Raw genomic sequence first — 26,375 nt, forward strand, 5'->3', positions numbered from 1 at the left:
TTACCGGTCATTTTTTAAAAAAAAAAAAAAAAAAAAAAAAATTACCAGGCATGAAAACAAGCAGAAAAATACAAGTCACAGTGGGGAGACAGTCAATAGAAATAGACCCAGAAATGACACAGATGACAAAAAAAAAAAAAAAAAAAAAAAAAAGCAGTAATTATTGATATATCCTGTATATTCTAGAAGGTAGAGAAAAACATTAGCATGTTAAAGAGAGATATGGAAACGATTTAAAAATGCCAAAATTGAACTCATAGGTATGAGCTTCATGGCATATTAGATCTGGCAGGAGAGATTAGTAAACTTGAAGATACGAGTGTAGCAATAGAAACTGTCCAGAAATGAAACACAGACTAAAGACTGAAGACTGAAAAGAAAAAAAAACGAACAGAGCATCAGCGAGCTGTGAACAATTTTAAGCAGCCCAACAGTCATGTCACTGCAGTACGAAAAGTGGGGAGGGGACAGAAAGAATAGCTGAAGCAATAATGGCCCCAAATTCCTGGAATTTGATGAAAACTATAAACTCACAGATTCGAGAAGCTCAATGACCCTGAAGCATAAACCTGAAGCCAACCGAGGCACGTGATAATCCAAATGTTTAAAATCAGTGATAAAAGATAAACACTAAAAAAAGAAAAAGAAAAAGAAAACCAACGATAAAAATAAAAACGTAAGGGGCCGGCCCGTGGCTCACTCGGTAGAGTGCGGTGCTGATAACACCAAGGCCACGGGTTCGGATCCCATATAGGGATGGCCGGTTCGCTCACTGGCTGAGCGTGGTGCTGACATCACCAAGTCAAGGGTTAAGATCCCCTTACTGGTCATCTTTTAAAAAAATTAAAAAATAAAATAAAAATAAATAAATAAATAAAAAATAAAAACGTAAAAGCAGTAAAAAAAAAAAAAGACATTATCAGATCTCCAGACAGGCCAGCCACATGCACGAAAAAGAAAAGACACATTATCAGATCTCCAGACAGGCCAGCCACATGCACGAAAAAGACACATTACATACAGGAGAGCAAAGAACAGTAGATTTCTCCTTGGAAGCAACGCAAGCCAGAAGACTATAGAGCAGCATCTCTAAAGTACTGAAAGGAAAAAAAAAAACACACAAAAAAACTGCCAATGGAGAATTCTATAGCCAGTAAAAATACCTTTAAAAACTGAAGGCAAAATAAAGGCATACAGACATATCAAAGCTGAAAGAATCCATCACCAATAGATGAATACAAGAAATGTTAAAGGAAGTCCTTCAGGCAGACAGAAAATGATACCAGCTAGAAATCCGGATCTACCACAGGAATAAAGAACACAGGAAATGGTAAATATGTGGGCAAATATAAAAAACTTTTTTCATATTTTTAAAATGTCTTTAAAAGATAATTGGCTGATGCAACTGTATCAATTTCAATATCTTGGTTGTGATATTACCAATGGGGGAAACTGGGTAAAGGGTATTAAGGTATCTGGGGTCTCTGTATATTATTTCTTACAACTGTCTGTGAATCTACAATGATCTCAAAATAAAAAGTTTAATAAAAAATAATTTACAAGAAAAAGAAAGATTTGTAAATTGTATAACACAATTTTAAAATTTGAAATAAAGGCTTAAATTTTTTTTTTAAATTGACTGATTAAAGAAAAATGATAACAATAATAACTCAACAATTCTACTTCTAGGTATATGTCCAAGAACAGGGCTGACCGGTTAGCTCAGTTGGTGGAGTGTGGTGCTGACAACACCAAGGGCAAGGGTTTGGGCCAGACTCAAAAAAAGAAAGAAAAAAAAAAGCAATGAAAACATATGTCCATACAATAACATGTGCACCTAGATTCACAGCAACATTCATAATATCCAAAAAGTAGGGAAAAAACCTGAACATATATCAACTGATAAATGGATAAATAAAATGTGGCATAGCCACGCAATGGAATATTATCAGCAATAAAAGAAATGAAGCACTTGTACCTGCTACGACGTGAATGAACCTTGAACATATTGTGCTGAGAGAAAGCAGCAGCCAGTCCCCAAAAGCCACACATTGTATGATTCTCTTTAAATGAACTGTCCCGGGGCCGGCCCGTGGCTCACTCAGGAGAGTGCGGTGCTGATAACACCAAGGCCCCGGGTTCGGATCCCACATGGGGATGGCCGGTTAGCTCACTGGCTGAGCGTGGGGCTGACAACACCAAGTCAAGGGTCAAGATCCCCTTACCGGTCATCTTTAAAAAAAAATAATAAAAATAAATAAATAAATAAATAAATGAACTGTCCCGAATAGGCAAATCCATAGAGACAGAAAGCAGATTAGTGCTTGCCAGGGGCTGGGGGTTTGGGGTAAGGGGAGAGTGTCTGCTGATGGGTACAGGGTTTCTTTTGGCAGTGACAAAAACATTCTAAAGTTTTGTGGTGATAGTTGCACAATTCTGTGAATACACTAAAAACCATTGAATTGTACACTTCATTTTATTTATTTATTTTGGGGGCGGCTGGCCGGCACGGGGATCCGAACCCACGACTTTGGTGTTATAAGGCTGCACTGTATTGTACACTTTAAATGAGCGAGTTGTATGGCATGGACAATATTTCTCAATAAAGCTGTCATAATAATAACGATGGTAACAAGGACGATGACAAAGTAGTGCGGGTTTGACACACGCAGAGGTGTCGTGTCTGAGGACAAGAGCAGGCTGGGGGGGGGGGGAAGGGTCTTGTAATGTTCGTAAACTATACGTGAAGTCGTGTACTCCTGGACGGTAATATCTCGTGTGTGCTATGACTCGAAAGCAACCACTACAAATAAAAGGAGAAATAGAGCTAATAAGCTAATACGAAGGAGATAAAATGAAATTATAAAAATACTCAGTCCCAAAGAAGACGGGAAAAAGGGAACAAGGAAGTTGGTGGGACCGCAGGCAGCCACAGGCGCCTTCGAAGCAGGAACGACAAGACCTAATGCACATCCGTCAACGTTCGTTCCACTATCGTGGAGGCCAAAAGAGGAGAGAGGACCCTGAGCAGGAGGCTGCAGTCACCTGCTCGAGAGGTGCCCACGGCTTGCACTGGCACAGACCAAGAGAGAGAAGAACGGGTGATGTGAGACTTTTGTTCAAGGGAGGATCAACCGGACACCATGAGGGGTTGGGTGGGAGGGGAAGGGAAGGATCCAGAATGGTTCACGTGTGGGGCTTCTCAGTGAGTCCCTGAACGGTAGGGGAGACCCTGGGCAGGTTGGGGCATCAGGATCCCACTCAGGCATAAGTCTGAGCAGCCTGTTGGGTCCCTGAGTGCAGAGCTCAGGGGACAGGTGTCTGGGCTGGAGATGATAAACCGAGAGACATAAAGAGCATGATGATATTTAAATCCACGAGACTGGAGATTACTGGGAGAAAGGGTGCAGAAGGAAGGAGGCCCAGAATGTAGCCCTGGGGCTCACCAGCACCAAGAGGCCGTGGAGAGGAGAGAGCTCCAAGGAGCCCGGGCAGAGCAGCGTGGAGAGGGGGACACCCCCAAGCCAGAGGACCACTCAAGCTGTGGGAGGAAGACAGTTCCAGATGGGGGTGGTCAGTTGTCTATGTCTCAAGTGGCCAGGTAGGAAGTGGATGGGAAGGGGCCGTGGGAGAGACAGCGTGGAGGGCAAGGTCACCTCAGCAGGTGCATGTCTTGTGTGTGGATGGGGAAAGAAGACTCCAGAATAGATTTGGCCAAGGAGTGAGAGGGAGTGGATGAGAACCACAGAAAGTTTGGAAACAGGAGGCAGGATTCTGAAAGCAAGTGTTCTGTACACAACTGGGTTTAGAAGTTTTGCTGTGAAGGGGGGCAGAAAAGTGGGGTCACAGGTAGAAAGAGTGTCCTGGACAGTTTTTGAGACAGGTGCATAGAGCACATCGATTGAGACAGAGGGATGGTAACCCTGGGGCCGGCCTGAAAAGCCTCCTCCCTCGCCTGCCCCCAGTCCCTGCAGGTCCAAGTGCTGCCTCCTCCAGGAAGCCCTCCTTGAGCCCTCGAGCCAGGGCTTCTCTCACGTAAGCCCCAGACTTCCCAGGGGCACCCACCACTGCCTATGCTCCTCTGTCTTGGCATCAGCCAGGGGCCCAGCACAGTGTGTGCAGTCTCAATAAACAGGGGCATCGATGGACAAGTGGACAGACGGACAGACCACGACCCGTTGTGGGCATCCCAGAGCCCAGCCCCAAGCCCTAGGTCCCCATGCGTCCTAAAGCCAGAGCCGATTCCTCCCTGCTCCCAGCCCACCTTGGGATCCAGGTCAAAGAAGCTGTAGTACTTAAAGCGCAGCCAGAGCGTGTCCCCGGCCTTGACACCCTGCTGCATGAGGCACCGCGACGAGTCCAGCCACCTGGCCACAGGGAGGTGGAGTCAGGGCTGTGCCAGGTGTCGGGGGAGCAAGGACACAGAGGGAAGGTGGGACTTGGGGCAGGAGGGCGGCGCACCTGCTGTGGAGCTGGGTCTTGTCGGACAGGGAGCTGGGCCGAGGCAGGCGCTGGAGCAGGAGGGGCTCGGGCGGCGGCCGGGGCCGGCTCAGCATGTGGTAGCAGGCCTCGGTCTGGGCGCTGTCCGAGAAGTGCGCTGGCATCCCCCGGAACAGCGCGGGTGCCACACCTGGAGTGCAGGTTGGGCTCAGCCGGCCATGCCCAGCCCTGACTCTCACGGCCCGGCCCCTGGCCCAGCCTGCCCAACCTGCGCTCACCCCCAGCCAGGACGACCGTGGTCAGGTCGTGCACCTCTTCCTCTGGCTCCTTCTCCTTCTTCTTCTTCTCCTTCTTCTCAGGAGCCCGAAGCAGAGACAGCTCCTCGGGGTGCCGGATACCTGAGTGGAGCTGGGGCCTCAGCGGGGCGAGGTCCTGCCCGGTGACCTCCCCACCTCACCCCGGACACTTTGGGACAGGTCACAGCCCTGCAGGCAGGATGGGGAATGGGACAGCAAGGAGGACGTGACGATAGCTGGGCCTGGGCAGGGAGAGGACCTGCATCCTGGCAGAACCCTGCGGGCTGGGAGTGGGGGCCAGCCCGGGCAACTCACTGAGGAGGCGGCAGATGGCGGCCACGGCCTGGAAGAGCGGCTGCGAGAAGCTGGCGCGGAGGCGCAGGGCGCGGCGATTGGGCAGCCGCAGGACCACCGGCCNAAAGAAATGAAGCACTTGTACCTGCTACGACGTGAATGAACCTTGAACATATTGTGCTGAGCGAAAGCAGCAGCCAGTCCCCAAAAGCCACACATTGTATGATTCTCTTTAAATGAACTGTCCCGAATAGGCAAATCCATAGAGACAGAAAGCAGATTAGTGCTTGCCAGGGGCTGGGGGTTTGGGGTAAGGGGAGAGTGTCTGCTGATGGGTACAGGGTTTCTTTTGGCAGTGACAAAAACATTCTAAAGTTTTGTGGTGATAGTTGCACAATTCTGTGAATACACTAAAAACCATTGAATTGTACACTTCATTTTATTTATTTATTTTGGGGGCGGCTGGCCGGCACGGGGATCCGAACCCACGACTTTGGTGTTATAAGGCTGCACTGTATTGTACACTTTAAATGAGCGAGTTGTATGGCATGGACAATATTTCTCAATAAAGCTGTCATAATAATAACGATGGTAACAAGGACGATGACAAAGTAGTGCGGGTTTGACACACGCAGAGGTGTCGTGTCTGAGGACAAGAGCAGGGGGGGGGGGGGGAAGTGTCTTGTAATGTTCGTAAACTATACGTGAAGTCGTGTACTCCTGGACGGTAATATCTCGTGTGTGCTATGACTCGAAAGCAACCACTACAAATAAAAGGAGAAATAGAGCTAATAAGCTAATACGAAGGAGATAAAATGAAATTATAAAAATACTCAGTCCCAAAGAAGACGGGAAAAAGGGAACAAGGAAGTTGGTGGGACCGCAGGCAGCCACAGGCGCCTTCGAAGCAGGAACGACAAGACCTAATGCACATCCGTCAACGTTCGTTCCACTATCGTGGAGGCCAAAAGAGGAGAGAGGACCCTGAGCAGGAGGCTGCAGTCACCTGCTCGAGAGGTGCCCACGGCTTGCACTGGCACAGACCAAGAGAGAGAAGAACGGGTGATGTGAGACTTTTGTTCAAGGGAGGATCAACCGGACACCATGAGGGGTTGGGTGGGAGGGGAAGGGAAGGATCCAGAATGGTTCACGTGTGGGGCTTCTCAGTGAGTCCCTGAACGGTAGGGGAGACCCTGGGCAGGTTGGGGCATCAGGATCCCACTCAGGCATAAGTCTGAGCAGCCTGTTGGGTCCCTGAGTGCAGAGCTCAGGGGACAGGTGTCTGGGCTGGAGATGATAAACCGAGAGACATAAAGAGCATGATGATATTTAAATCCACGAGACTGGAGATTACTGGGAGAAAGGGTGCAGAAGGAAGGAGGCCCAGAATGTAGCCCTGGGGCTCACCAGCACCAAGAGGCCGTGGAGAGGAGAGAGCTCCAAGGAGCCCGGGCAGAGCAGCGTGGAGAGGGGGACACCCCCAAGCCAGAGGACCACTCAAGCTGTGGGAGGAAGACAGTTCCAGATGGGGGTGGTCAGTTGTCTATGTCTCAAGTGGCCAGGTAGGAAGTGGATGGGAAGGGGCCGTGGGAGAGACAGCGTGGAGGGCAAGGTCACCTCAGCAGGTGCATGTCTTGTGTGTGGATGGGGAAAGAAGACTCCAGAATAGATTTGGCCAAGGAGTGAGAGGGAGTGGATGAGAACCACAGAAAGTTTGGAAACAGGAGGCAGGATTCTGGAAGCAAGTGTTCTGTACACAACTGGGTTTAGAAGTTTTGCTGTGAAGGGGGGCAGAAAAGTGGGGTCACAGGTAGAAAGAGTGTCCTGGACAGTTTTTGAGACAGGTGCATAGAGCACATCGATTGAGACAGAGGGATGGTAACCCTGGGGCCGGCCTGAAAAGCCTCCTCCCTCGCCTGCCCCCAGTCCCTGCAGGTCCAAGTGCTGCCTCCTCCAGGAAGCCCTCCTTGAGCCCTCGAGCCAGGGCTTCTCTCACGTAAGCCCCAGACTTCCCAGGGGCACCCACCACTGCCTATGCTCCTCTGTCTTGGCATCAGCCAGGGGCCCAGCACAGTGTGTGCAGTCTCAATAAACAGGGGCATGGATGGACAAGTGGACAGACGGACAGACCTCTCTGTCTTGGCATCAGCCAGGGGCCCAGCACAGTGTGTGCAGTCTCAATAAACAGGGGCATCGATGGACAAGTGGACAGACGGACAGACCACGACCCGTTGTGGGCATCCCAGAGCCCAGCCCCAAGCCCTAGGTCCCCATGCGTCCTAAAGCCAGAGCCGATTCCTCCCTGCTCCCAGCCCACCTTGGGATCCAGGTCAAAGAAGCTGTAGTACTTAAAGCGCAGCCAGAGCGTGTCCCCGGCCTTGACACCCTGCTGCATGAGGCACCGCGACGAGTCCAGCCACCTGGCCACAGGGAGGTGGAGTCAGGGCTGTGCCAGGTGTCGGGGGAGCAAGGACACAGAGGGAAGGTGGGACTTGGGGCAGGAGGGCGGCGCACCTGCTGTGGAGCTGGGTCTTGTCGGACAGGGAGCTGGGCCGAGGCAGGCGCTGGAGCAGGAGGGGCTCGGGCGGCGGCCGGGGCCGGCTCAGCATGTGGTAGCAGGCCTCGGTCTGGGCGCTGTCCGAGAAGTGCGCTGGCATCCCCCGGAACAGCGCGGGTGCCACACCTGGAGTGCAGGTTGGGCTCAGCCGGCCATGCCCAGCCCTGACTCTCACGGCCCGGCCCCTGGCCCAGCCTGCCCAACCTGCGCTCACCCCCAGCCAGGACGACCGTGGTCAGGTCGTGCACCTCTTCCTCTGGCTCCTTCTCCTTCTTCTTCTTCTCCTTCTTCTCAGGAGCCCGAAGCAGAGACAGCTCCTCGGGGTGCCGGATACCTGAGTGGAGCTGGGGCCTCAGCGGGGCGAGGTCCTGCCCGGTGACCTCCCCACCTCACCCCGGACACTTTGGGACAGGTCACAGCCCTGCAGGCAGGATGGGGAATGGGACAGCAAGGAGGACGTGACGATAGCTGGGCCTGGGCAGGGAGAGGACCTGCATCCTGGCAGAACCCTGCGGGCTGGGAGTGGGGGCCAGCCCGGGCAACTCACTGAGGAGGCGGCAGATGGCGGCCACGGCCTGGAAGAGCGGCTGCGAGAAGCTGGCGCGGAGGCGCAGGGCGCGGCGATTGGGCAGCCGCAGGACCACCGGCCGGTGCTGGGGCCCGAAGAAGAGGCGGGCGTCGGCCAGGATCCCGTACTTGTCCAGTGTCCAGTGGGTCTGCAGCAGCCACCGTCTCTTCTGTTCCCACCAGATGGCGTGGTCTGACCAGTCCTGCTTGCGATCTGGGGGAACAGGGGGTGGTGGCCGCACATCAGCCTTGAAAGGCCCTGCCCGGCCTGGGCAGGGAGAGGACCTGCATCCTGGCAGAACCCTGCGGGCTGGGAGTGGGGGCCAGCCCGGGCAACTCACTGAGGAGGCGGCAGATGGCGGCCACGGCCTGGAAGAGCGGCTGCGAGAAGCTGGCGCGGAGGCGCAGGGCGCGGCGATTGGGCAGCCGCAGGACCACCGGCCGGTGCTGGGGCCCGAAGAAGAGGCGGGCGTCGGCCAGGATCCCGTACTTGTCCAGTGTCCAGTGGGTCTGCAGCAGCCACCGTCTCTTCTGTTCCCACCAGATGGCGTGATCTGACCAGTCCTGCTTGCGATCTGGGGGAACAGGGGGTGGTGGCCGCACATCAGCCTTGAAAGGCCCTGCCCGAACTTCCTAATTTCTGCCCCCAACACTGAGCACAGCCCCAGGACTCAGAGGTGACCGCCCCCTCCCCTGCCCATGCCAAGGCAGGGCCGGGCTAGGTTGGGCTGGGGTTGACCCCAGAGGTGATGGCAGAATGGCTCTTTGCTGGCTGATCCCTGCTCATCCTTCTAGGCTGTCACCACATCACTTCCCAGGGGAACTTCCAACCCAGAATCTGGGTGCCCCCACTTCTTGCTGTGCAGCCCATTGGGCTCCCTCCGCACAGCATCTCCTGTGACCCCCATAATTCCTGGCTTACCCAGGAGGCCGACACTGCGTCTTGCTGCTGTATGTCCTTGGCGCCTGGGATTGCGCCTGCGTGGAGCCATAGGCACGCTGTAAATATTTGTTGGCTACTAGCAGTGTGACCTCGGGCAAAGCACTTAACCTCTTTGGGCCTTTGTTTTCTTGTTCGTAAGGCATAATCACCACCCTGACCCCATGGACACCAAACAATGCCTGCTACGTTAAGTGCCACGTTTGTGACACACGTATGCATGCACACAACCACACGAGTGAGCATTCAGCTAGAGATGTGAATATGTCACTCATCGTCCAGCCAGGAACAGGGGACACAGTAATGGGTGATGCATGGTTTCCTCTTTGTCCCCTCTCCAGGGGCATGGACCGGCAGGACACGAGTATGAAAACAAAGAGCGACTGCAATTAAAAGCTGCTCTGGGTGCACAGCCCTCTAGAGTTTGCAAAGCCCTTCTTTCTAGAGCTCTTCTCAGGTCCTCCTGGTGAGTTGTCAAATTCCCTGTCCCCACCTCACCTGCTTCAGCAGCTTCCTGACCCCGCCTACCCCACCCTCGCTAATGTCACCACTGTTGCCAAATCCAGAGAAGCTTCTCGGTATTCATCTGTCTCACCTCTCCAGGGCTTTTGACCTGTCCCTCCTCGGCTCCCCACTCGTGCTGCCCACTTCTCCTTCTCTTGACTCTTTGCTCTTTTTTTGTCCTCTTTGGCCCCCCTCTCCTGACCTTCTCCTTACCTGACCTTTCCCCGGTTCACTTTGGGACCCTCTTCTCCATCCTCAGCCATGCCTCTTCCTGGGGGTCTCCCCTATTCTATGGCTTCAGCTGCCCAAATGCATGGACCCCTAGCCCAGACCCTGCCCAGAGCGCCAGGACAGAAATCCACACGTCCCGGCTCAGGGGCGCGTCACTGGCTTCCTTCACCCGGCCACACGCACCCAGCCCCGGAGCTGTGAGTGCAGTGACTCGTGGTCCCAGCCCTCGGGGTTCTCCACGTCTCCTCCACTGGACCAAGGTGCCCCCTTTCCTCCTCCCCAGCTCCTCCACGCCACATCTGGGGCCGGGCAACAAGGGCTGTCCAGCACAGGCCGGAGTACCACCCCTTTCACTGTGAGCCGCCACATCAGATTGAGGTCAATCCCACCTCCAAAGTCCTCCCTCTTTAGGAGGCTCCTCACAGTCTCCCTCCTCCAGTCCTCCCCACCCAGCTGCCGAGGGGATCTGCTGAAAACCCTTGGTGGCGACTGTCCACCTCCAGGATAAAGTCCAAAATCCCTCTGCAGGCCTCTGCGGCTGCCCAGCCTTGTCCTCGCCGACCTAGAGGCCCTAACCTGGAGCACCCCTAGGCTCCCAACATCACTGCCCTGCTCCTCTCTTCTGCGACAGCCTCTTAGGACTCAGATTAAGCAGCTTCTCCTGGGAAGTCTCCTTGTCTGGTGGGGTGCAACCCCTCTTTGGGCTCCAGGGTCCCAATGGCTCCAGCAGTCAGCACTCAGCACAGGCCCGGCAGCTAAAAGGTCAGCACCTCCTGGCCAGCTGCACCCCAGGAGGCCAGGCGCTGGCCAGGGGCCCTGGGCAGCAGTGGCAGGACTGGCTGGGAGGGGCCACGGTGGGGACAGTGTTCCACTGCAGGATGCAGAACTGAAGGGACTCGCCCTGGGGACCCACAGCGAGTGGAGCAGCAGCTCTGTCAGTCTGTCTGACTCCACGTTCAGGCCTCTTGCGGTGCCACATGCTGTGCCCTGGGCCCCCCAGGTCTTCATCCTCCTCGGCCCTGGCTGGGCCCAGGCTGGCCTCAGACTCGGTCTGACACTTTCTCCCAAAGGACCCTCTGCTCCCACTGCTGCTTTCACTACCTCTTCGGGCCCTGCCTGTGGAAGCCCCCCTCACTGCCCCAGCCTTGTGGCCGGCCTGGGCTGGTCCCCATCCCGTCTGCAATCAGACTGACCTCCCTCTTGGCTGCACAAGGTGGGCTGGCTGGGTCTGAGGTAGCCTCCCCACCCCAACCCCCCACCCCAGGTGGCCTCGGACCCGGGCTGTCACCGGCCTGCCTTCTGGCTCTGGCTATCGGGGTATTCCTGCTGCCCGCCCAGGAGGGAGCAGCCCCCACCCCTGATGGGAAAGCGATGAGAAGCCCCCAAGTCCCTGGCCCTGTGTCTCTCTGATACCACAGGCTGCTCTGCTGTAACTTCCTGTGGGGGCAGGGCCTTCCCACCCAGGCTGGGCCTGTCACCAGCCTGCTGAGGACTTCCGCCCGGGGGAGGGAAAGTGGGAGCAGGCCCCCAGGTCACAGGAGTCCCTGGCCACCCTCAGACCTCGGGAATGTGACTTCTGCCTCTGCCCAGGCAAGGCCTCCCTTCTAGTCCCTAGAAGAGATGAACGGGGGACTGTGGCCTGGTCTGCTCCTTTGGAACTTAGTAGAACCTGCTGGAGTGGGAGGAAGGGAGGGAAAATGGTGGGAGGGAGGGGAAGTTGGGGAAATGTCTTTTTTGGAACCAAACGATTAAGCTGGTGCCTGAGTCACTGTGACACTGCTATCGCGAGCTGCGCAGCAGGGATGGCCCGGAAGTGCCAAGGGACGGACACTTGTTGTGCTGCCTGTGGTGCTGAGTTCAGCGGGTGGGGGCAGCGGGGCACTCACTGATCTCCTCCACGATCTTCAGGAGCACCCCACCGATGTGCGACTCCCCTGTGACCCGGAGGGTGACCGACTCCGCCTCGGGGTCCTCCTCTCCCACGAACACCCGCAGCTCCCAGGATGAGTCGATGTAGTCCCCAGAGGCTGTCTTCATCCCCGCCATGGCTGTGGCTGCTTTTAGAGAGGGTGGAAGGAGGGAAGGCGGGCAGGGTGCTGGGGCCTGGTAGACTGCCCATGTCTAAGCAGAAGGTGCCCCAGGTGCCCTGGGCAGGTGGGTGGGCAGGGCAAGCCCATGGGCAGCATGCCAGAGCACGACACAGGTGCGGAGTTGCTCCAGGCCAGCCTCAGACCCTCTCCCCACCGCGGGCGGTTGACCTGACAAGAACCCTCAGAGATCATGTTGTCCAACCCACTCCCATCTTACAGAATGGAAGACCATGGCCCAGTAAGAAGGGGCTCCCTCGAGATCCCCCTGCTCGATGCTCGAGCTGGGCACAACCCCTGGGCCACTTTCCATCTCACAGCTCACCCCCACACCACAATGGCAGTTGCCACTGGCAATATGAACCCAGGTCAGAAAATAGTTCCAATCCTGGCCCACAGCTCAGATCCAAACACCCCAAGCCAGCCGAAGCCTCCCTGGGGTGTTGGAAGTTCAGGGTGCCGCGTGGAGAGGCACGCTGGGCAGAGGGGCTGAAGGAGGGCGAGGCAGAGAGGGGCCCTTGGGACTTCAGCTGCTGGCTGTAGCTTACCTTGCCCGTGAAGGGTTGGGGGCTGCAGGTGGGGGGAGGAGTGTCAGCCACCCCTGGCCTCAGGCTGCACACCTGCAGACCACCGAGCGCTCCCTTCCCTCTGCTTTCTTTGGAGCTTCCTTCGGAGGGCAGCACTTGACGTCGCCTTATCACGAGCAGGGCGGGCTCGCCCCTCCCCAGGGAGGGCTGGCACTCGGTGCAGGAAGCACACTACCAGCCTACACAGGGTTCCAGTGTGGCCGTCTTTGTCCCCAGTGAGCACAGGAAGCAAGGGAGAGCAGGGCTTGTGGACCCGGTAGCACAGAAACGGTCACCCCTCATTTGGAGGGAAGCTCGGTTCAAACCAGAGAGGCCCCCAGTTTGCATGCAGGGCTAAGTCTGACTCTGGAGGAAGCACCTCCCATCTCCAGCCTGTAGTGGGACCTCGGGCCATGAAACATCCCTGGGCTGCCAGAGGGAGAGCCAGGTTGTTGAAAGTACAGGATCCAGGGCATTTAGCAATTTGGCAGGTCCAATCAGCTACAGTCCAGGCTGTCGCTATCAACCAAAGATCCCTGAAGTAGGCCCGCAAGGGAAACAAGTTACTTTTTAAGTTTTTCCTACCCCCAAATAAGGCCTGTTTCCAAACTTGTCAAACTTAGAGCTGCCCAGGTGAACAAGTAAACAGAAATTGGTTCCTGATCATTCACCACCTCCTGTCCCCCACCCTCAGGTCTCATAGCTTCAGACATGACACTACTGTCCCTCCACTTGCAATGTGCTGCCCGAATGAATGCCCATGAGGATCCCTGCTGCGGAGTCTCTGCTCAGGTGCCACCTCAGAGGGTCTCTGGTGGTCTAACATCTTGCTTGTCACCTGCACTAGGATGTAAGCTTCAGTAGAGCAAGGAACATTCACTACCAGCTCTGTGCAGAATTCAGCCTTTCCAGAGTAAATGTGGGGCTGAGGCACAGAGCTGAAGAGACTGTGGAGGCGAGGCTTTGCGAACTGGGCCACCCAGAGCGACAAGGGCCTCGGGGATTCCCGGGGAAAAGCCAGCTTATGCAAACTCAGAGGCAGCAGGAAGTGCAGCCGCAGCCCCATCTCAGCGTCTTGCGAGCCCAAAGTAGTCTAGGAGCAAATGAGGAAGTTTTACTCCTGTCCCAGAAGCCTCTTCAGTCCAGGAAGAGAGCTTTTAGAAAGCGGTTTGTTACAACTATGGAAAAGAGTAACCAGAGCTTAGTACTTTAAGCTCAGACAGAGCAGTTGAGTTCTTCAAAACCACGGCCCCACTCCTAAATCTAACACACAGCAGCTGGTGGCAGAGTGCTCTCTCCCAACAGAGATCTGGGTATCTCTCAGTCCTTTTTGGTTCTTGGGTTGGACTCAGCACTTGCTGGATGTAGTTAGTTTCTGACTTTGAGATCAGAACGTGGAGAATTAACAGCATGGGGATCACCCCAAAGCTGATCTGAACCGTTCCTTGGCTCCTCTCTTTTGGGCGGGGGAGCGTGCAGATTCCCTTTCTGCTGTTAATTGAGTAATAGCACCACCTAGTGACCACCTTGGCAAAGCCCACCAGGAAGAAAGAAAAAAAGCTAGGCTCCACCCTGGTCAGGCCACACTCACACCTCTCCCAACCCAGCACCACCCCTCCACGACAGTCTGGCAAAAAGTCACTCAAGACCATAGCAACATATAACCACGCCTGACTGGCTTGTTTTATTGGAGAAGGGTATGTGGAGTTAACAATGTGAAGACAGCTGGGAACGAGGTTGAGAACACCCTTCCCCCCCATACATGCCCACTGCCCCAAATAAAAAATAACCAACTATGGGAGAGTGGCCAAGACAGTGACTGAGGGGCAGGGGAAGAAGAACCGGAACCCAAGGGCAGCAGTGAAGAGACCATGCATGTGCCGGGAGGGCCCAGAGGCAGCGGCTGCACGAGGCACGCCAGCACAAGTCTCTGCATTTTCCACGTAGCTATGTATAAATAGAGAGAGAGTTGTTCTCTTCCCCCTTCTCTCCCTTCTGCTCCATCCTGCTGGCCGCGGTCCCAGCTCCTCTTTCCACATGAGGGCAAAGGGAAGGGGGGATGAACAAGTCATCACCGAATTGCAATCAGCCCCACATCCATCAGCTTCTGGATCTTCTGAGCTATTACGGGATTCTTTAGGTGCCTGAGGAGGAAGAGGCAAAGTTATTTGAAATGAGACTCTACCTTAAAAAAGTCTTACTTGCTCTCAGAGCAAGCCCCAATTCAAACCCGTAGAAGACAATACCAGGGGTCAAGAAGGTGTCTGGGTGAAGCCTGCCCCGCAGAACTGCAAAGGCCTTCAGTTCTGTGCAGGAGACCCCTGCCAGTCCTCCTCTGAGTCTACGAACACAGCTTTAAACCAAGACTTTTCTCCCAGAACTGGCCTTTCCAAATGACTGCTTAAGCTATCATGACTAACGTACAAACGAAGCCTTTCCAGCTCAACACCCACTGTCAACCTTTTATTTTTTAAGTAAAAATCACACAGTTCCAATCAGACTGATCACATCCCTGCCGACCTCACACGTTCTCATCCAATCACTGTTGCTCCCCATTTTCTTGCAAGGCCATCTCGCCAAGCCCCACTTACTCGCTGAGCGCCTGGGGGTCCTTCTGCATCTGCTCCAGGATGAGCCGCATGGCCGGGTCACTCATTATCTGCTGCACCTCAGGGTCAGCCATGGCCCGTCGCTTCACATCTTCGGGGCTGTCATGTCGGTTGTACTGAGCCATCATGCAGCGCTGGTAACCGTCTGCTGCCTCCTACATTCCACACAAGACAAAGGGGGAGGGTGTTAGCACTACCTGGCTCCTTGCTTCAGTAGGTCCAAGAGAACAGAAATTGGGGCAGGGCTGGGAGCGGGGGACGGAAAAGAAAGACAAAGAGAAACTGAGGTGAAAGGGAAGAATCAGTGAATAAACACGGAAAAGACCCAAATGAGAAAGAGAGGCAGAGGAGAGCGCACTGCAGGTGGAAACAGCCCCACCTTACAGCTGGAGTCCAGGTCTAGCGCCTTCTGGTACACATCCATGGCCTTCGTGTAGTCCTTCATCGCTTCTAGGGCAGCTGCCTTCCGAGTATAGCCCTTGACTATAGACAAACAGGAGTGGTGGGGCATTACACAAAACTCTGCTCCGTAGGCTGCTTCCTGCACCGCTTCATCTGCACTCCAACACTCTCTGCGCCCGCTGATGCTAGGTCCTAAATGCTACTGGCCCCAAGAACATCACGTAAACGAAGCTGCCCTTTTCCTCTCTCAGTCTTTTGGCCAGAGTCAGGGGACAGGGGAGAGGCAGCAGAAAGGCACTTACTGAAGGTCGGCTCCAGCTGGATACATTCCTCACAGTCCTAGGAAGAAGCAGCAGAAAGGAATCAGGTTCATCCTCTGGAAGAGCCCGCTTAGGGCAGCGCCATCACGATTCTAAGTCCCCACCCAGCGCCGCCACAGAACACTTAGTTTTTGCCTCTGGTGCTCCTATCGATCCTGGCATCTGGGTTACTTAAGAGCAGGTTAAGCAGGAGGACAGAGGAGAAAGTCAGGCGACACCAACAGGAAAGACAACCCCAGATTATGAACCCTCCCACACAGGACAAATGGCCTCAACTCTTCAAAAGGCCGGGGTTATGAAAAACACCAAAGTGTGGGGGGTACTTCCAGTCTGAGAAACTAAAGAGAACACAACAACCAGATGAAGTGCGAGGTCTTGATACTGAGCGCTCTAAAATGCTGATGAATTAAGTACTGGGACTGGACAAGCAGTCATTTCCGGCAATGCATGCACAAGAATTTGAGGTCTAATTTTAAATGCCAAAATGGATACAATGTCCTTTCACTAACGGCTCAGCAAAAGTGTACTACTGTTCATTGAATAGAGATGGAGAATACACCAGGTATCCACTGTGTAGTCTTCTGTTTGAGATACCTTCAGAATAAAAAATGATGAAGCGCACTACCCAGTAGAGTCAGCACACTTGGGGCTAATTCCAACTCTTCCACCAAGAAGCTGTAAGACATCAGCAATTCCATTCGTTCTTTTTCATGACTGGAAAAGTACCATCCCACCTCCCAGGTGACTGACAACATGCTATTTTTTGCTTCACAAACCAATCTGCTTTTGACATGGCACTTGTACAGTCCTACTAGCAGCAGTGATGTCACTAGGCCAGGCACAACCCAGAAGACAGTGGCATCAAAACCAACACAGACCCAGGTATTGGTGTCTCTAGATAAATCACATTTTGCTATCATCCCACAACATGATCCATGTCTGTCTGCTACAGTACAGTCAAAAAACTGCTGATAGGGGCCAGCCCGGTGGCGCACTGGATAGTGCGCCGCTTGGGAAGCGCTGCGGCGCTCCTGCCCGAGGGTTCGGATCCCACATACAGACCGGTTCCTGCTCACTGGCTGAGCGAGGCGCGGGAGCGACGCCGAGGGTTGCGGTCCCGTTGCCGGTCCCCGGTCCGGTGCGGGGGCAACACTGAGGGTTGAGATCCGTTGCCGGACACGGAAAAAGACAAAAGACAAAAAAAACCAAAACCAAAAACAAAACAAAAAAAACCTGCTGATAGAGGTACAGGGCAGTTCACATGGAGAACGATGGGGAACAATTCCACATCAAACATAACCATATTTGACTACACTTGATGTGATCAAGAACAGCAGACCTAACACAGCTGAACTGAACATCAAATAAGGGACAAAGGATGGTGTGGCCACTGTGGAAAACAATATGAGAGGTCCTCAAAAAATGAAGCACAGAGGCTGGCAGGTTAGCTCAGCTGGTCAGAATGTGATGCTGATAACACCAAGGTCCGGGGTTTGATCCCTGTGCTGCCCAGCGTCTAAAATAAAACCCCCAATCAACCAAAAACCCATAGATACCCCATGACCCAGCAATTCCACTTCTGCATGTATACCCAAAAGAACTGAAAGCAGGGACAGACATCTATACACTCATGTTCACAGTATCATTATTCACAACAGCCAAAAGGTGTAAACAACCCAATGTCTCTGGACAAATAAACAAACAAACGTGGTATATACATATGATGGGATACTATTCAGACTTATAAAGGACAGAAATTCTGAAACATTATCACATGGACAAACCTTGAAGACATCATGCTAAATGTAAAAAGCCAGTCACAAAAGGACAAATGCTATATTATTCCATTTATATGATGTACTATAGTCAAATTCAGAGAAAGAATAGTGGTTACCAGGGGCTGGAGGAAGGGGGAATGAGGAGTTAGCGGTTAGTGGGTACAGAGTTTCAGCTTGGAAAGATAAAAAAGCTCTGGAGATCAATGGTGGTGGTGACGGCTGCACAACAACGTGAATGTACTTCATGCCACAGAACTCTCCACTTACAGAAAAAAGTGTGAAGAAGAAGAATGGGGAGAGAAAAGTATCAGGGTCCTTAGAGAAACTAGAAAGGACCCACTTTCCCTAAGTACATCCAACCGCTAGTAACTCCATGGACCACGACTGGGGAGACACAGGTCCCCTATTTAATACACAGACTACCACCATGAACATGGAATCAGAATAAAAACATCAACCCGATGGTGATAAAAACACAGAAAGAGAACACACCCATCCCTCATGTGCAGGTGTAGGACAATGGCTGCCCTTACTCCCAGATCTTCTCACCTTGAGAGCCAGCTGAAACTCTAGGAGTTTGGTGTAGCAGGCGGCTCGATTGCTGTACAATTTGGCATCCCGTGGGTTGCGTTTAATGGCTTCTGTATAATGCTTCATGGCCTGGGGATAATCCCCTGGTAAGAAAAACAAAGACTACATTTACAAAAGCAAAAAGCCAGCATCTCCCCGAGGCCACATGTACCCTGCACTCAGGGATAGGAAGCACATCCACACCACTCTCATCCAACAAGTGCTGTCACCGAGCTGTAGGCAGCACCTTTCTGAAAACATTCGTTGCCTTTGTTCTTCTCCTCCAAAGCCAGGTCAGGGTTTATGTAGGCCAGACGCTCTTGCTCCTTCAGGATTTTCTCTGCCTAAGAAAATAATTCTTGGAATAGTAATTTACACTCCCATAAACATCTAAATGCTGGGCTAATAAGCCTGATTAGGATTTTAATTTTCAAAGAGTACTGTTGGCAATATTTTTGTTTGAAGAATTCTATTTTATTTTATTGGCAACTGGCCAGTACGTGGATCCAAACCCTTGACCTTGGTGTTACAACACCATGCTCTAACCAACTCAGCTAACTGGCCAGCCTGTTTTAGGAATTTTAAACTCTTCATATTCAAGGTACACTGTGAAACAGAAATGAACAGTACTGATATACACTTGGTACAAAAATATGCCCTATATGAGAATGATGCATTTCTTAACAGGACAATTAATTTTCTGACCAATCTTCTTGTGAATAAACTCACTCTCCCTATGTAATTTATGATAACTGGCACGATACACATCACTTTGGTCGTATAAAATAAGAAAAGTGTTAGGTCACATAAGAACTGTAACACTGCGGGCCGGCCCGGTGGCGCACTGCGCTAGTGCGCCGCTTGGGAAGCGCGGCGGCGCTCCCACCGAGGGTTCAGATCCCACATACAGACCGGTTCCCGCTCACTGGCTGAGCGAGGCGCGGGGGCAACACCAAGGGTTGCGATCCCATTGCTGGTCCCGGTCCGGTACGGGGGCAACACTGAGGGTTGCAACCCGTTGCCGGACACGGAAAAAGACAAAAAAAAAGAACTGTAACACTGCTAATGCACTACTGGCCCTCAACATTAACATATTTAAGGCTGAAACCCTGGCCAATAACAAAGGACTGCAAACAACCAGATCATTTCTTATGCACTGCATCACTGTTAAGTGACACAGGCAGAATCATACAACATGACCAAAGCCACTACTTTAAAAAAAAAAATTAAGGTACATTATTAAAGAATAATGATTACAATAAGCAATGATACTCAATCATTAAGAAACAAGAAAACACCCCCTATTCTCTTCCTACCCACCTGCTGGCACTTCTTGAGCACATCTGGTGTTCGGTGCTCTGCCAGAGACTTGTTGTAGAAATGGATGGCATCCTTGTACTTTTCTTCTTTGAAGTAGGAATTGCCAATTCGAGCGTAAGCTCTGATAAGAAGGAAAAGGATCTGCTGAGGGCAGGGCCAGACAAGGTCAGCCCCTGCAGAGGAAAACACACCTGTAGCTAGAATCAAGGCCGGCATCGCTGCCTCCTGCCTTGGTTCCTGTGACCTCCTCTCTAGCCCCTTTTTAACACAACAGGTTCTGCAGCCAGCAGGGACCCTCCTCCCCATGCAGGGAAATTTAAGTCTCAGACAGTGAACCCTCCACACTACTCAAGGTATTCCAGAAGGGCGAGCATACTTGGCAATCTGTCGATAGTCTTCCCGGTTTTCTCTCCCCACTTCAATGGCCTGCTCACAAAGCTCCCGGCATTTATTGTAGTTGCCCTTTTCAAAGTATACCGCTGCAAGGCAGGATGGTTAAGAAGGAACAGTCAGTTCTTGCTTCTTCCCTCAAGAATGCCTAACAACTCTCTCGCCCCTTGTCTTTGGGCCTCACCTGCTTGATTGGTAATGTAAGTCATGTTGGTGGGGTCCAGTTCCTTGGCTCTGTCGTAATGCTTCAAGGCTGTGTCAAAGTCTTTCTTCTTGTAGGCATCATTCCCCAACTCTTTTTCTTTCAGTGCCTAAACAAGGTTTGGAAGAAGTGAGTGCTGAGCAAATTCAAACCAAATGGCAAAGAGAATAAAAGCCTATGGTCTGTCACTGGTACTGAAATAGCAGTTGCAATTAACATTATCTATAGAAGCAAGTCCTCCATATCCAAAGGCATCTTCATCAATCAGCTACAGACTTAAAAGTCAGGTATCAGGGCCGGCCCGTGGCTCACTCGGTAGAGTGCGGTGCTGATAACACCAAGGCCGCGGGTTTGGATCCTATATAGGGATGGCCGGTTTGCTCACTGGCTGAGCGTGGTGCTGACAACACCAGGCCAAGGGTTGAGATCCCCTTACCGGTCATCTTTATATAGGATTAAAAAAAAATAAAAAAAAGTCAGGTATCAGCCATCAGAATTAAAACTTTGCTTTGCTTCCTCTGAAACTCCCCCTTTTCCACCCCTTCTCCTGGATCTTTGTCAGAAAGCAGAGGGCTTCCTTGGGGAAAGAGAAAATTCCTTCAACTTGAAGTAACTGGTGAGGACAATATAATTTTGCACCAGGTTTTATTCTGAGAGACTGTAGTGAGTCTGGTTTCTGTCACGTGGCTGTCTCAGGGTCTTAGTTGTCAGGAAACTATAGCAGAGGGGGTAGCGAGAGGATTAGGAGAAGGGGCTGTAGTGGTGGCAGGAGTCTTCAGCAAAGCTCACTACCACCCACATTGTAGGGCCTTTTTCCAGCTTTGAGACACCCGGAACAACCAACGCTTGCCTATTTAAAGGTGCTAAATTTGGCAACAATCTGCTGTTCCCGTTTACAAGGGATCATTTAGGCACATGCCTCCTGCTCTGGATGTGTTGAGGTGGACAACTTTCAACTACACGCCACATCCAACAGAGAAGCAGAAGCCTAAGGACTGATGTCGGCAACATTCTTCTGGATCCTGGCAGCACCATACGGCTGTAATGTGACTACAGAAGGGTAGCTTCTGCTGCCAAAAATCTTGAAAATACATGATCCCTAGGAAATCTCTTGTGAAGCTTATCTTTTAACATGTTAACCATTTTAATTAACAATGACAACAACAAGCTTAGCACATACCAAGCACTCAAAAATTACAGCTACCCAAGGACTACAGATATTCTCATTCAGCATATGTATTTCTGGTTGACTTAGCTGTTTATAAATACATAACAATGAGAAGAAAAGAAAATGAGACCTGCTTCTTATTTTCTGGAAGATCTTCTTCCATTGGCTCTGGCTTGGTTTCCTTTTTGAGAGGTGGTGGTGGAGGTGCTACAATCTCTTCCTCCTCATCCATACTACCCAGATCGACCCCGAGAAGGACACTGAGAGTGGTCATAATCCTGGGATCTTGTAGTTTCCTAATATTAATTAAAAAAGAAAAATAGCAATTATTCTCCCCACAACTAATCTGAAATTCTCATTTACTGCTAAAAGTCAGATTCCTGTGTATAGAAGCGCCTTGCCCATCAAAAGATGGCTAGATTCTGTACTACCCATGAGTTAAAACTGAGAAACACTCAACCCTTCAAAACTCCACCTATACAGGGCCGGCCCATGGCTCACTCGGTAGAGTGCGGTGCTGATAACACCAAGGCCACGGGTTTGGATCCTATATAGGGATGGCCAGTTCACTCACTGGCTGAGTGTGATGCTGACAACACCAAGCCAAGGGTTAAGATCCCCTTACCAGTCATCTTTAAAAAACAAAACAAAACAAAAAAACTCCACCTATACAATGAGGCCACAGAGGTTGGATTCATTTTTTTTGTCCTTTTTGAGACCGGCCGCACCGCGCTCAGCCAGTGAGTGCTGTGAGTGCACCAGTCATCCCTATACAGGATCCGAACCCATGGTGGGAGCACTGCTGCGCTCCCAGCGCTGCACTCTCCCAAGTGCGCCACGGGATCGGCCCTGGATTCATTTTTTTTGTCCTTTTTGAGACCGGCCGCACCGCGCTCAGCCAGTGAGTGCTGTGAGTGCACCAGTCATCCCTATACAGAATCCGAACCCATGGTGGGAGCACTGCTGCGCTCCCAGCGCTGCACTCTCCCAAGTGCGCCACGGGCTCGGCCCTGGATTCATTTTTTTGAGGTCGAAAGATATACAGTGGAGTTATTACAGGTATACTTCACTATCTGATCTCAGTAGCCAGAAGACTCAGCTAGTGACAGATACTAGTACAAGGTTTACAGACACATCTTTACACCTGACGTTCTTTTCAACCCTGTTTCCATTCCAATATACCGACAGAAAAGCCTGTGTGCACGGAAAGGATGGGGTTGGTGCCACATCAGAACTGCAATGTGCAGATGAGAAGGAACATTCCAGATTACTGTGACATATGCTCCCCCTGACCCTTTCTATAAATATAAACCAACAACACCCCTACTGCTCTGTGGAGAAAAGGCAAAAACCATGCAGTTTCAACCAGGGAACTCTTTGCCGTAGGTTCCGGAAGAAAGCATAATGTCCCCACCCACTTCCAGAGCCTCAATGTGCTGCCTCTACTCACGTGCCCAAGTCAGAAGGCTTGTTCCGTAGTTGCTCAATCAGTTCCCGGTAAGTAGGATCACTGAGCAGTGTCCTTGTCCTGGGATCACTCTCCAACTTCTGATACACATTAGGCATGTTGAAAGGGTTCATAAATTTCCTCTCTGTTCAAACAAAGGAAAAGAGCATCACTATGAAATCTGTTTGCATAGCACCCCCATACCCTAACAGATTGACATTTGGGAAGGAGCGGGATCTCAAAATTAACCCCATTAAAAAAATAGTGTACGTGGTGCCTACCTGCCAACCGAGCCTCCATATTCTGTAACCCCTCTTTGAGCTGAGGGTTATTTGCTTCGTGTTTTAAACCCTCTTCATAGGTTCGCTTGGCTTCTTCAAATCGGTTTAAGAACTCGAGAGCTGCTGCTTTTCGAGAATAGCCCTTAAACAAAGCAAAATACAAAATTAAATAAAGGACACCTAGAGATAAATCCCGAAGATGAGCTGAAAAGAACCTATTCTACATTTTTGGGACAAAACTGGATATGAAGGCCAACAAAAAAGCAGGGAAAGGAATAAGACACAACACCAAGGTTGATACTTTAAGAATTCAGCCAAGGGCTGGCTGGTTAGCTCAGCTGGTTAGAGTGTGGTGCTGATAATACCAAGATCCAGGGTCTATCCCTATACTAGCCAGCAGCCAAAAAAAAAAACCCCAAACAAATAAACTAAAAAGAATCCAGCCAAATATCAAAGATGTGCACCCTCACCACCCCAACTCATCTTATGATCAAGGGCTGTCAGTTTCTTTGGCACTTTCTTAGAAGTGCAAAAAACAAAGCCTGTATTACAACTGATGGTATCTTAGATTTGATGAAGTACGCCAGTTTTCTGAGGTGCACACTCCAACAAGGAGGGGGTGGGTGAATATGAAACTATCAGTCTATTGAGACAGGCAACCAAGCAAGTCAGGAGGGCCTGCTATTAAGCGCCACATGCCTGAGACTCCCAAATGGCATTTCTGGGGAAAGTTTGAAGAGCCCCAACTACCCCAGAGCTTACCTTGCCCCAGTCAGGCTTTAAGTCAACGGTTTTGCAGCCATCCTCATAAGCCTTCTGGTAGTCTCCTTTCTTGGCATAGGCCGCAGAACGGTTGCTGTAGAGCACATGGTTCTGGGGATCTAACTTAATTGCTTCTGAGTAGCACTGTAACGCATCATCGATGTTACCAGCACTAAGGGCCTTATTGCCCTTCTCTTTTAGCTCGTTCACCTGAAGAGAAAAGGAGCCAATAGAGTTTCTCTCCATAAGATACTTACTTTGTCCCAAGTATCTAGATGACACTCATTCTTTTCTGCAGTTAAAAATAGGTTACTTTACAGATCAGAAAAGCGAATGGATTACTTCATTTATACTCGTATTGCCCACATTTTGGGAGCTAGCAAAGAAAAAATAAGCAGGAGAAAGAAGCCCATCTCTGTTCCCGACTGGCTCCTGTGTGGATTAGGAAGAACTTCAGCCACTCTTCCAAATGTCTTCACTTTGAGCTCATGAAGCCACTCCAGGAGGTATTCACAAGTTCCTTTCATGGAAAAGTAAATTCATTTGTCATTGATTCGAGTCCAAATGATAAACTGCACACAGGCCTAGTTATTCCTCTGGGAAGATGCAATCAGGAAGGAAGTGGACTTGTGGACTGAGTGTATACTGATACCTGCTCTAGTGACCTACAGGCTTTAGGATGGCAAGACAAAGCTTCCCTTCCCTGGGAGCATCACGATGCTCGCCTGTGGCTCAGATGCCATTTCCTTTTATCAAAAAAGAACCGTTTTCCATTCACCAGTGTGGTAATGTCACCGCATGGTAGATTAATGCTGTTCCTTAACGGGTAAAACTAGCTCCCCCAAGTTGGTTTTTGCCATGCTTAAGTATCACTACATTACAAGGGGGACAGAGAAGGAGGAAGAAAAACTATTGTGGATTAATCCCTCGCCCTGTCAGACATTAAGAATAGAAGGAAGGGGCCGGCCTGTGGCTCACTCAGGAGGAGTATGGTGCTGATAACACCAAGGCCACAGGTTCGGATCCCGTACAGGGATGGCCGGTTTGCTCACTGGGTGAGCCTGGTGCTGACAACACCAAGTCAAGGGTTAGGATCCCCTTACCGGTCATCTTAAAAAAAAAAAGAAAAAGAAAAAGAAAAGAAAAAGAAAAATGATTGTAGAACTCTGAAGCACACCAATGAGGAACATCCATCAGCCAGAGAGACCTTAGAAAGAAAAGAGCAAAGAAAAGGCATAAGACAACTGCCAAACTAAGCAAGCAAGGGATGAAAACCTTAGGGTCCAGGATGGAGACCAGAAAGCAAAACACTAGAAAACTTGATTTGGTGTCAAAGGGCAGCTGAGAAACGGCCTGATGAAGTTCTTGCCAATTGTATAGAAAAGAACTTTTCAAACTCAGACACTCAAATCTGTCCAGCTTGAATAGTTCCTAAAACTGAAATACGGATCTCATAGTTGAAAATGAAAACAAAAGGCAGGGAGATCACTTGTTTATTTCCAGAAATGGATTCGAGACAGTGGATTCTAACACACCTGGGATTAAATGCCAGGTCGTCTGCACAACTGTCATGTAAGTCTGCAGTCCTGAGCTTAATCAAACATTCATTTACAGTCTACCTGGTGCATGCAGTTGTATACTGGATGGTGTGATTTAAAAAAAAAAAAAATTTGGTAACAGAACAGCCCCTTTTCTTAAATGTAATTTCTCATTCTAGAAAGCTTTTTCTTATCTCTACCACAGCCTATTTAATTCCAGATACAATTTAACTCCCACAAGGGCACAAAAAGTTTAACGACCTCTCCATTTCCATTTTCTCTTTTTAATTTAGCAAAGAGGCTCCAGCTTTGCAGATCACACCAAAAAAAAAAAAAAAAAAGTGAGCTATTTTCTCTTTTCTTCCGATGAATCATTACATCTCAACGACAGCTTCCAATGGCACAAAACCTGTCTAGGCCTTTCACAACTACAGGCCACTGAGGACATAACTAAGTCACTAAAAACAAGCAGTAGCAGCTTCACTCAGCACCCTGGAAATGCTCGGCGGGTGCCCAGAACTCCTCGCCCCTCATCTAAATCGTTCCTAGCCACCAATTCCTCCTTGTGTTATCAAACACCGACCTTTCAGGAGCCTCGGTCCGCAGTCACTTCAGAATCACACAGACACACAAAAGAGGCGAAGGGGCCGCACACACACCCGTGAGACGCCGGTAGAGATGGAGTTCGTCCCAAGGACTCGTGCGGCACCCTCCCCTTCCCCGCCTCAGGCAAAGTCGGCCTGCTGCTCCGCGAGCCTCTACTCCCCATCGCACCCCGACCTCCTCACAGAAAAGTAGTTTTCACCCCAACTGGGACCCAGACTACTAAGTCCCTCGGCTACTCCCGTTGGAGCCCCGTCCCCGCTCCCTGGGTTCCTCCAAGTCGATGGTAGCCAAGTCCTGGGTGGCTTCTCCGTCGGTTGTCTCCGACCTCCCAGGTCGCGCGCGACTCCCCGGGTGGAGGCTCCGGCCGCTCGCCCACCTCCACCTCTCGCAGTGCGGCCGGCTCCATCCTCTCGGGACGCCTCCGGGGCCCGCCGCGGGCCGGACTCTCGTCGAACTGCGGCCTCCTCCCGCTCCCGGAGCCTTGCGATTGGAAGGGTGTG

At 51.3% G+C, this 26,375-nt stretch overlaps 2 protein-coding genes across 4 annotated transcripts in view; both read right to left on the minus strand.

The window, feature by feature from the left end:
- FERMT3 (fermitin family member 3) overlaps window positions 1–11,887 on the minus strand; it is a 24,736-nt gene extending 12,849 nt beyond the window's left edge. For 2 of the 3 annotated variants that reach the window (XM_008567427.1, XM_008567426.1), the window contains exons 1-5: window positions 11,716–11,875; window positions 8,496–8,729; window positions 7,802–7,921; window positions 7,545–7,713; window positions 7,348–7,450 (exon numbers count right to left, since the gene is read on the minus strand). In XM_008567427.1, the coding sequence (XP_008565649.1) occupies window positions 7,348–7,450; window positions 7,545–7,713; window positions 7,802–7,921; window positions 8,496–8,729; window positions 11,716–11,875 (786 nt within the window). Of the gene's footprint in view, window positions 1–7,347; window positions 7,451–7,544; window positions 7,714–7,801; window positions 7,922–8,134; window positions 8,369–8,495; window positions 8,730–11,715 lie in introns of all 3 variants that reach the window. The other variant, XM_008567425.1, reaches the window with a different exon arrangement.
- Window positions 11,888–14,136: 2,249 nt separating this feature from the next.
- Window positions 14,137–26,375, minus strand: part of STIP1 (stress-induced phosphoprotein 1) — a 13,490-nt gene continuing 1,251 nt past the window's right edge. The window contains exons 2-14 of the mRNA XM_008567429.1: window positions 23,732–23,941; window positions 22,970–23,111; window positions 22,692–22,833; window positions 21,372–21,537; window positions 20,056–20,182; window positions 19,858–19,960; window positions 19,482–19,602; window positions 18,409–18,505; window positions 18,141–18,265; window positions 15,796–15,832; window positions 15,471–15,574; window positions 15,074–15,246; window positions 14,137–14,626 (exon numbers count right to left, since the gene is read on the minus strand). Of these exons, the coding sequence (XP_008565651.1) occupies window positions 14,554–14,626; window positions 15,074–15,246; window positions 15,471–15,574; window positions 15,796–15,832; window positions 18,141–18,265; window positions 18,409–18,505; window positions 19,482–19,602; window positions 19,858–19,960; window positions 20,056–20,182; window positions 21,372–21,537; window positions 22,692–22,833; window positions 22,970–23,111; window positions 23,732–23,941 (1,620 nt within the window). The 3' untranslated portion in view covers window positions 14,137–14,553. The remainder of the gene's footprint in view (window positions 14,627–15,073; window positions 15,247–15,470; window positions 15,575–15,795; window positions 15,833–18,140; window positions 18,266–18,408; window positions 18,506–19,481; window positions 19,603–19,857; window positions 19,961–20,055; window positions 20,183–21,371; window positions 21,538–22,691; window positions 22,834–22,969; window positions 23,112–23,731; window positions 23,942–26,375) is intronic.

This window comes from Galeopterus variegatus, unplaced genomic scaffold (genome assembly GCF_000696425.1).
Source record: "Galeopterus variegatus unplaced genomic scaffold, G_variegatus-3.0.2 Scaffold319, whole genome shotgun sequence".
NCBI lineage: Eukaryota > Metazoa > Chordata > Mammalia > Dermoptera > Cynocephalidae > Galeopterus > Galeopterus variegatus.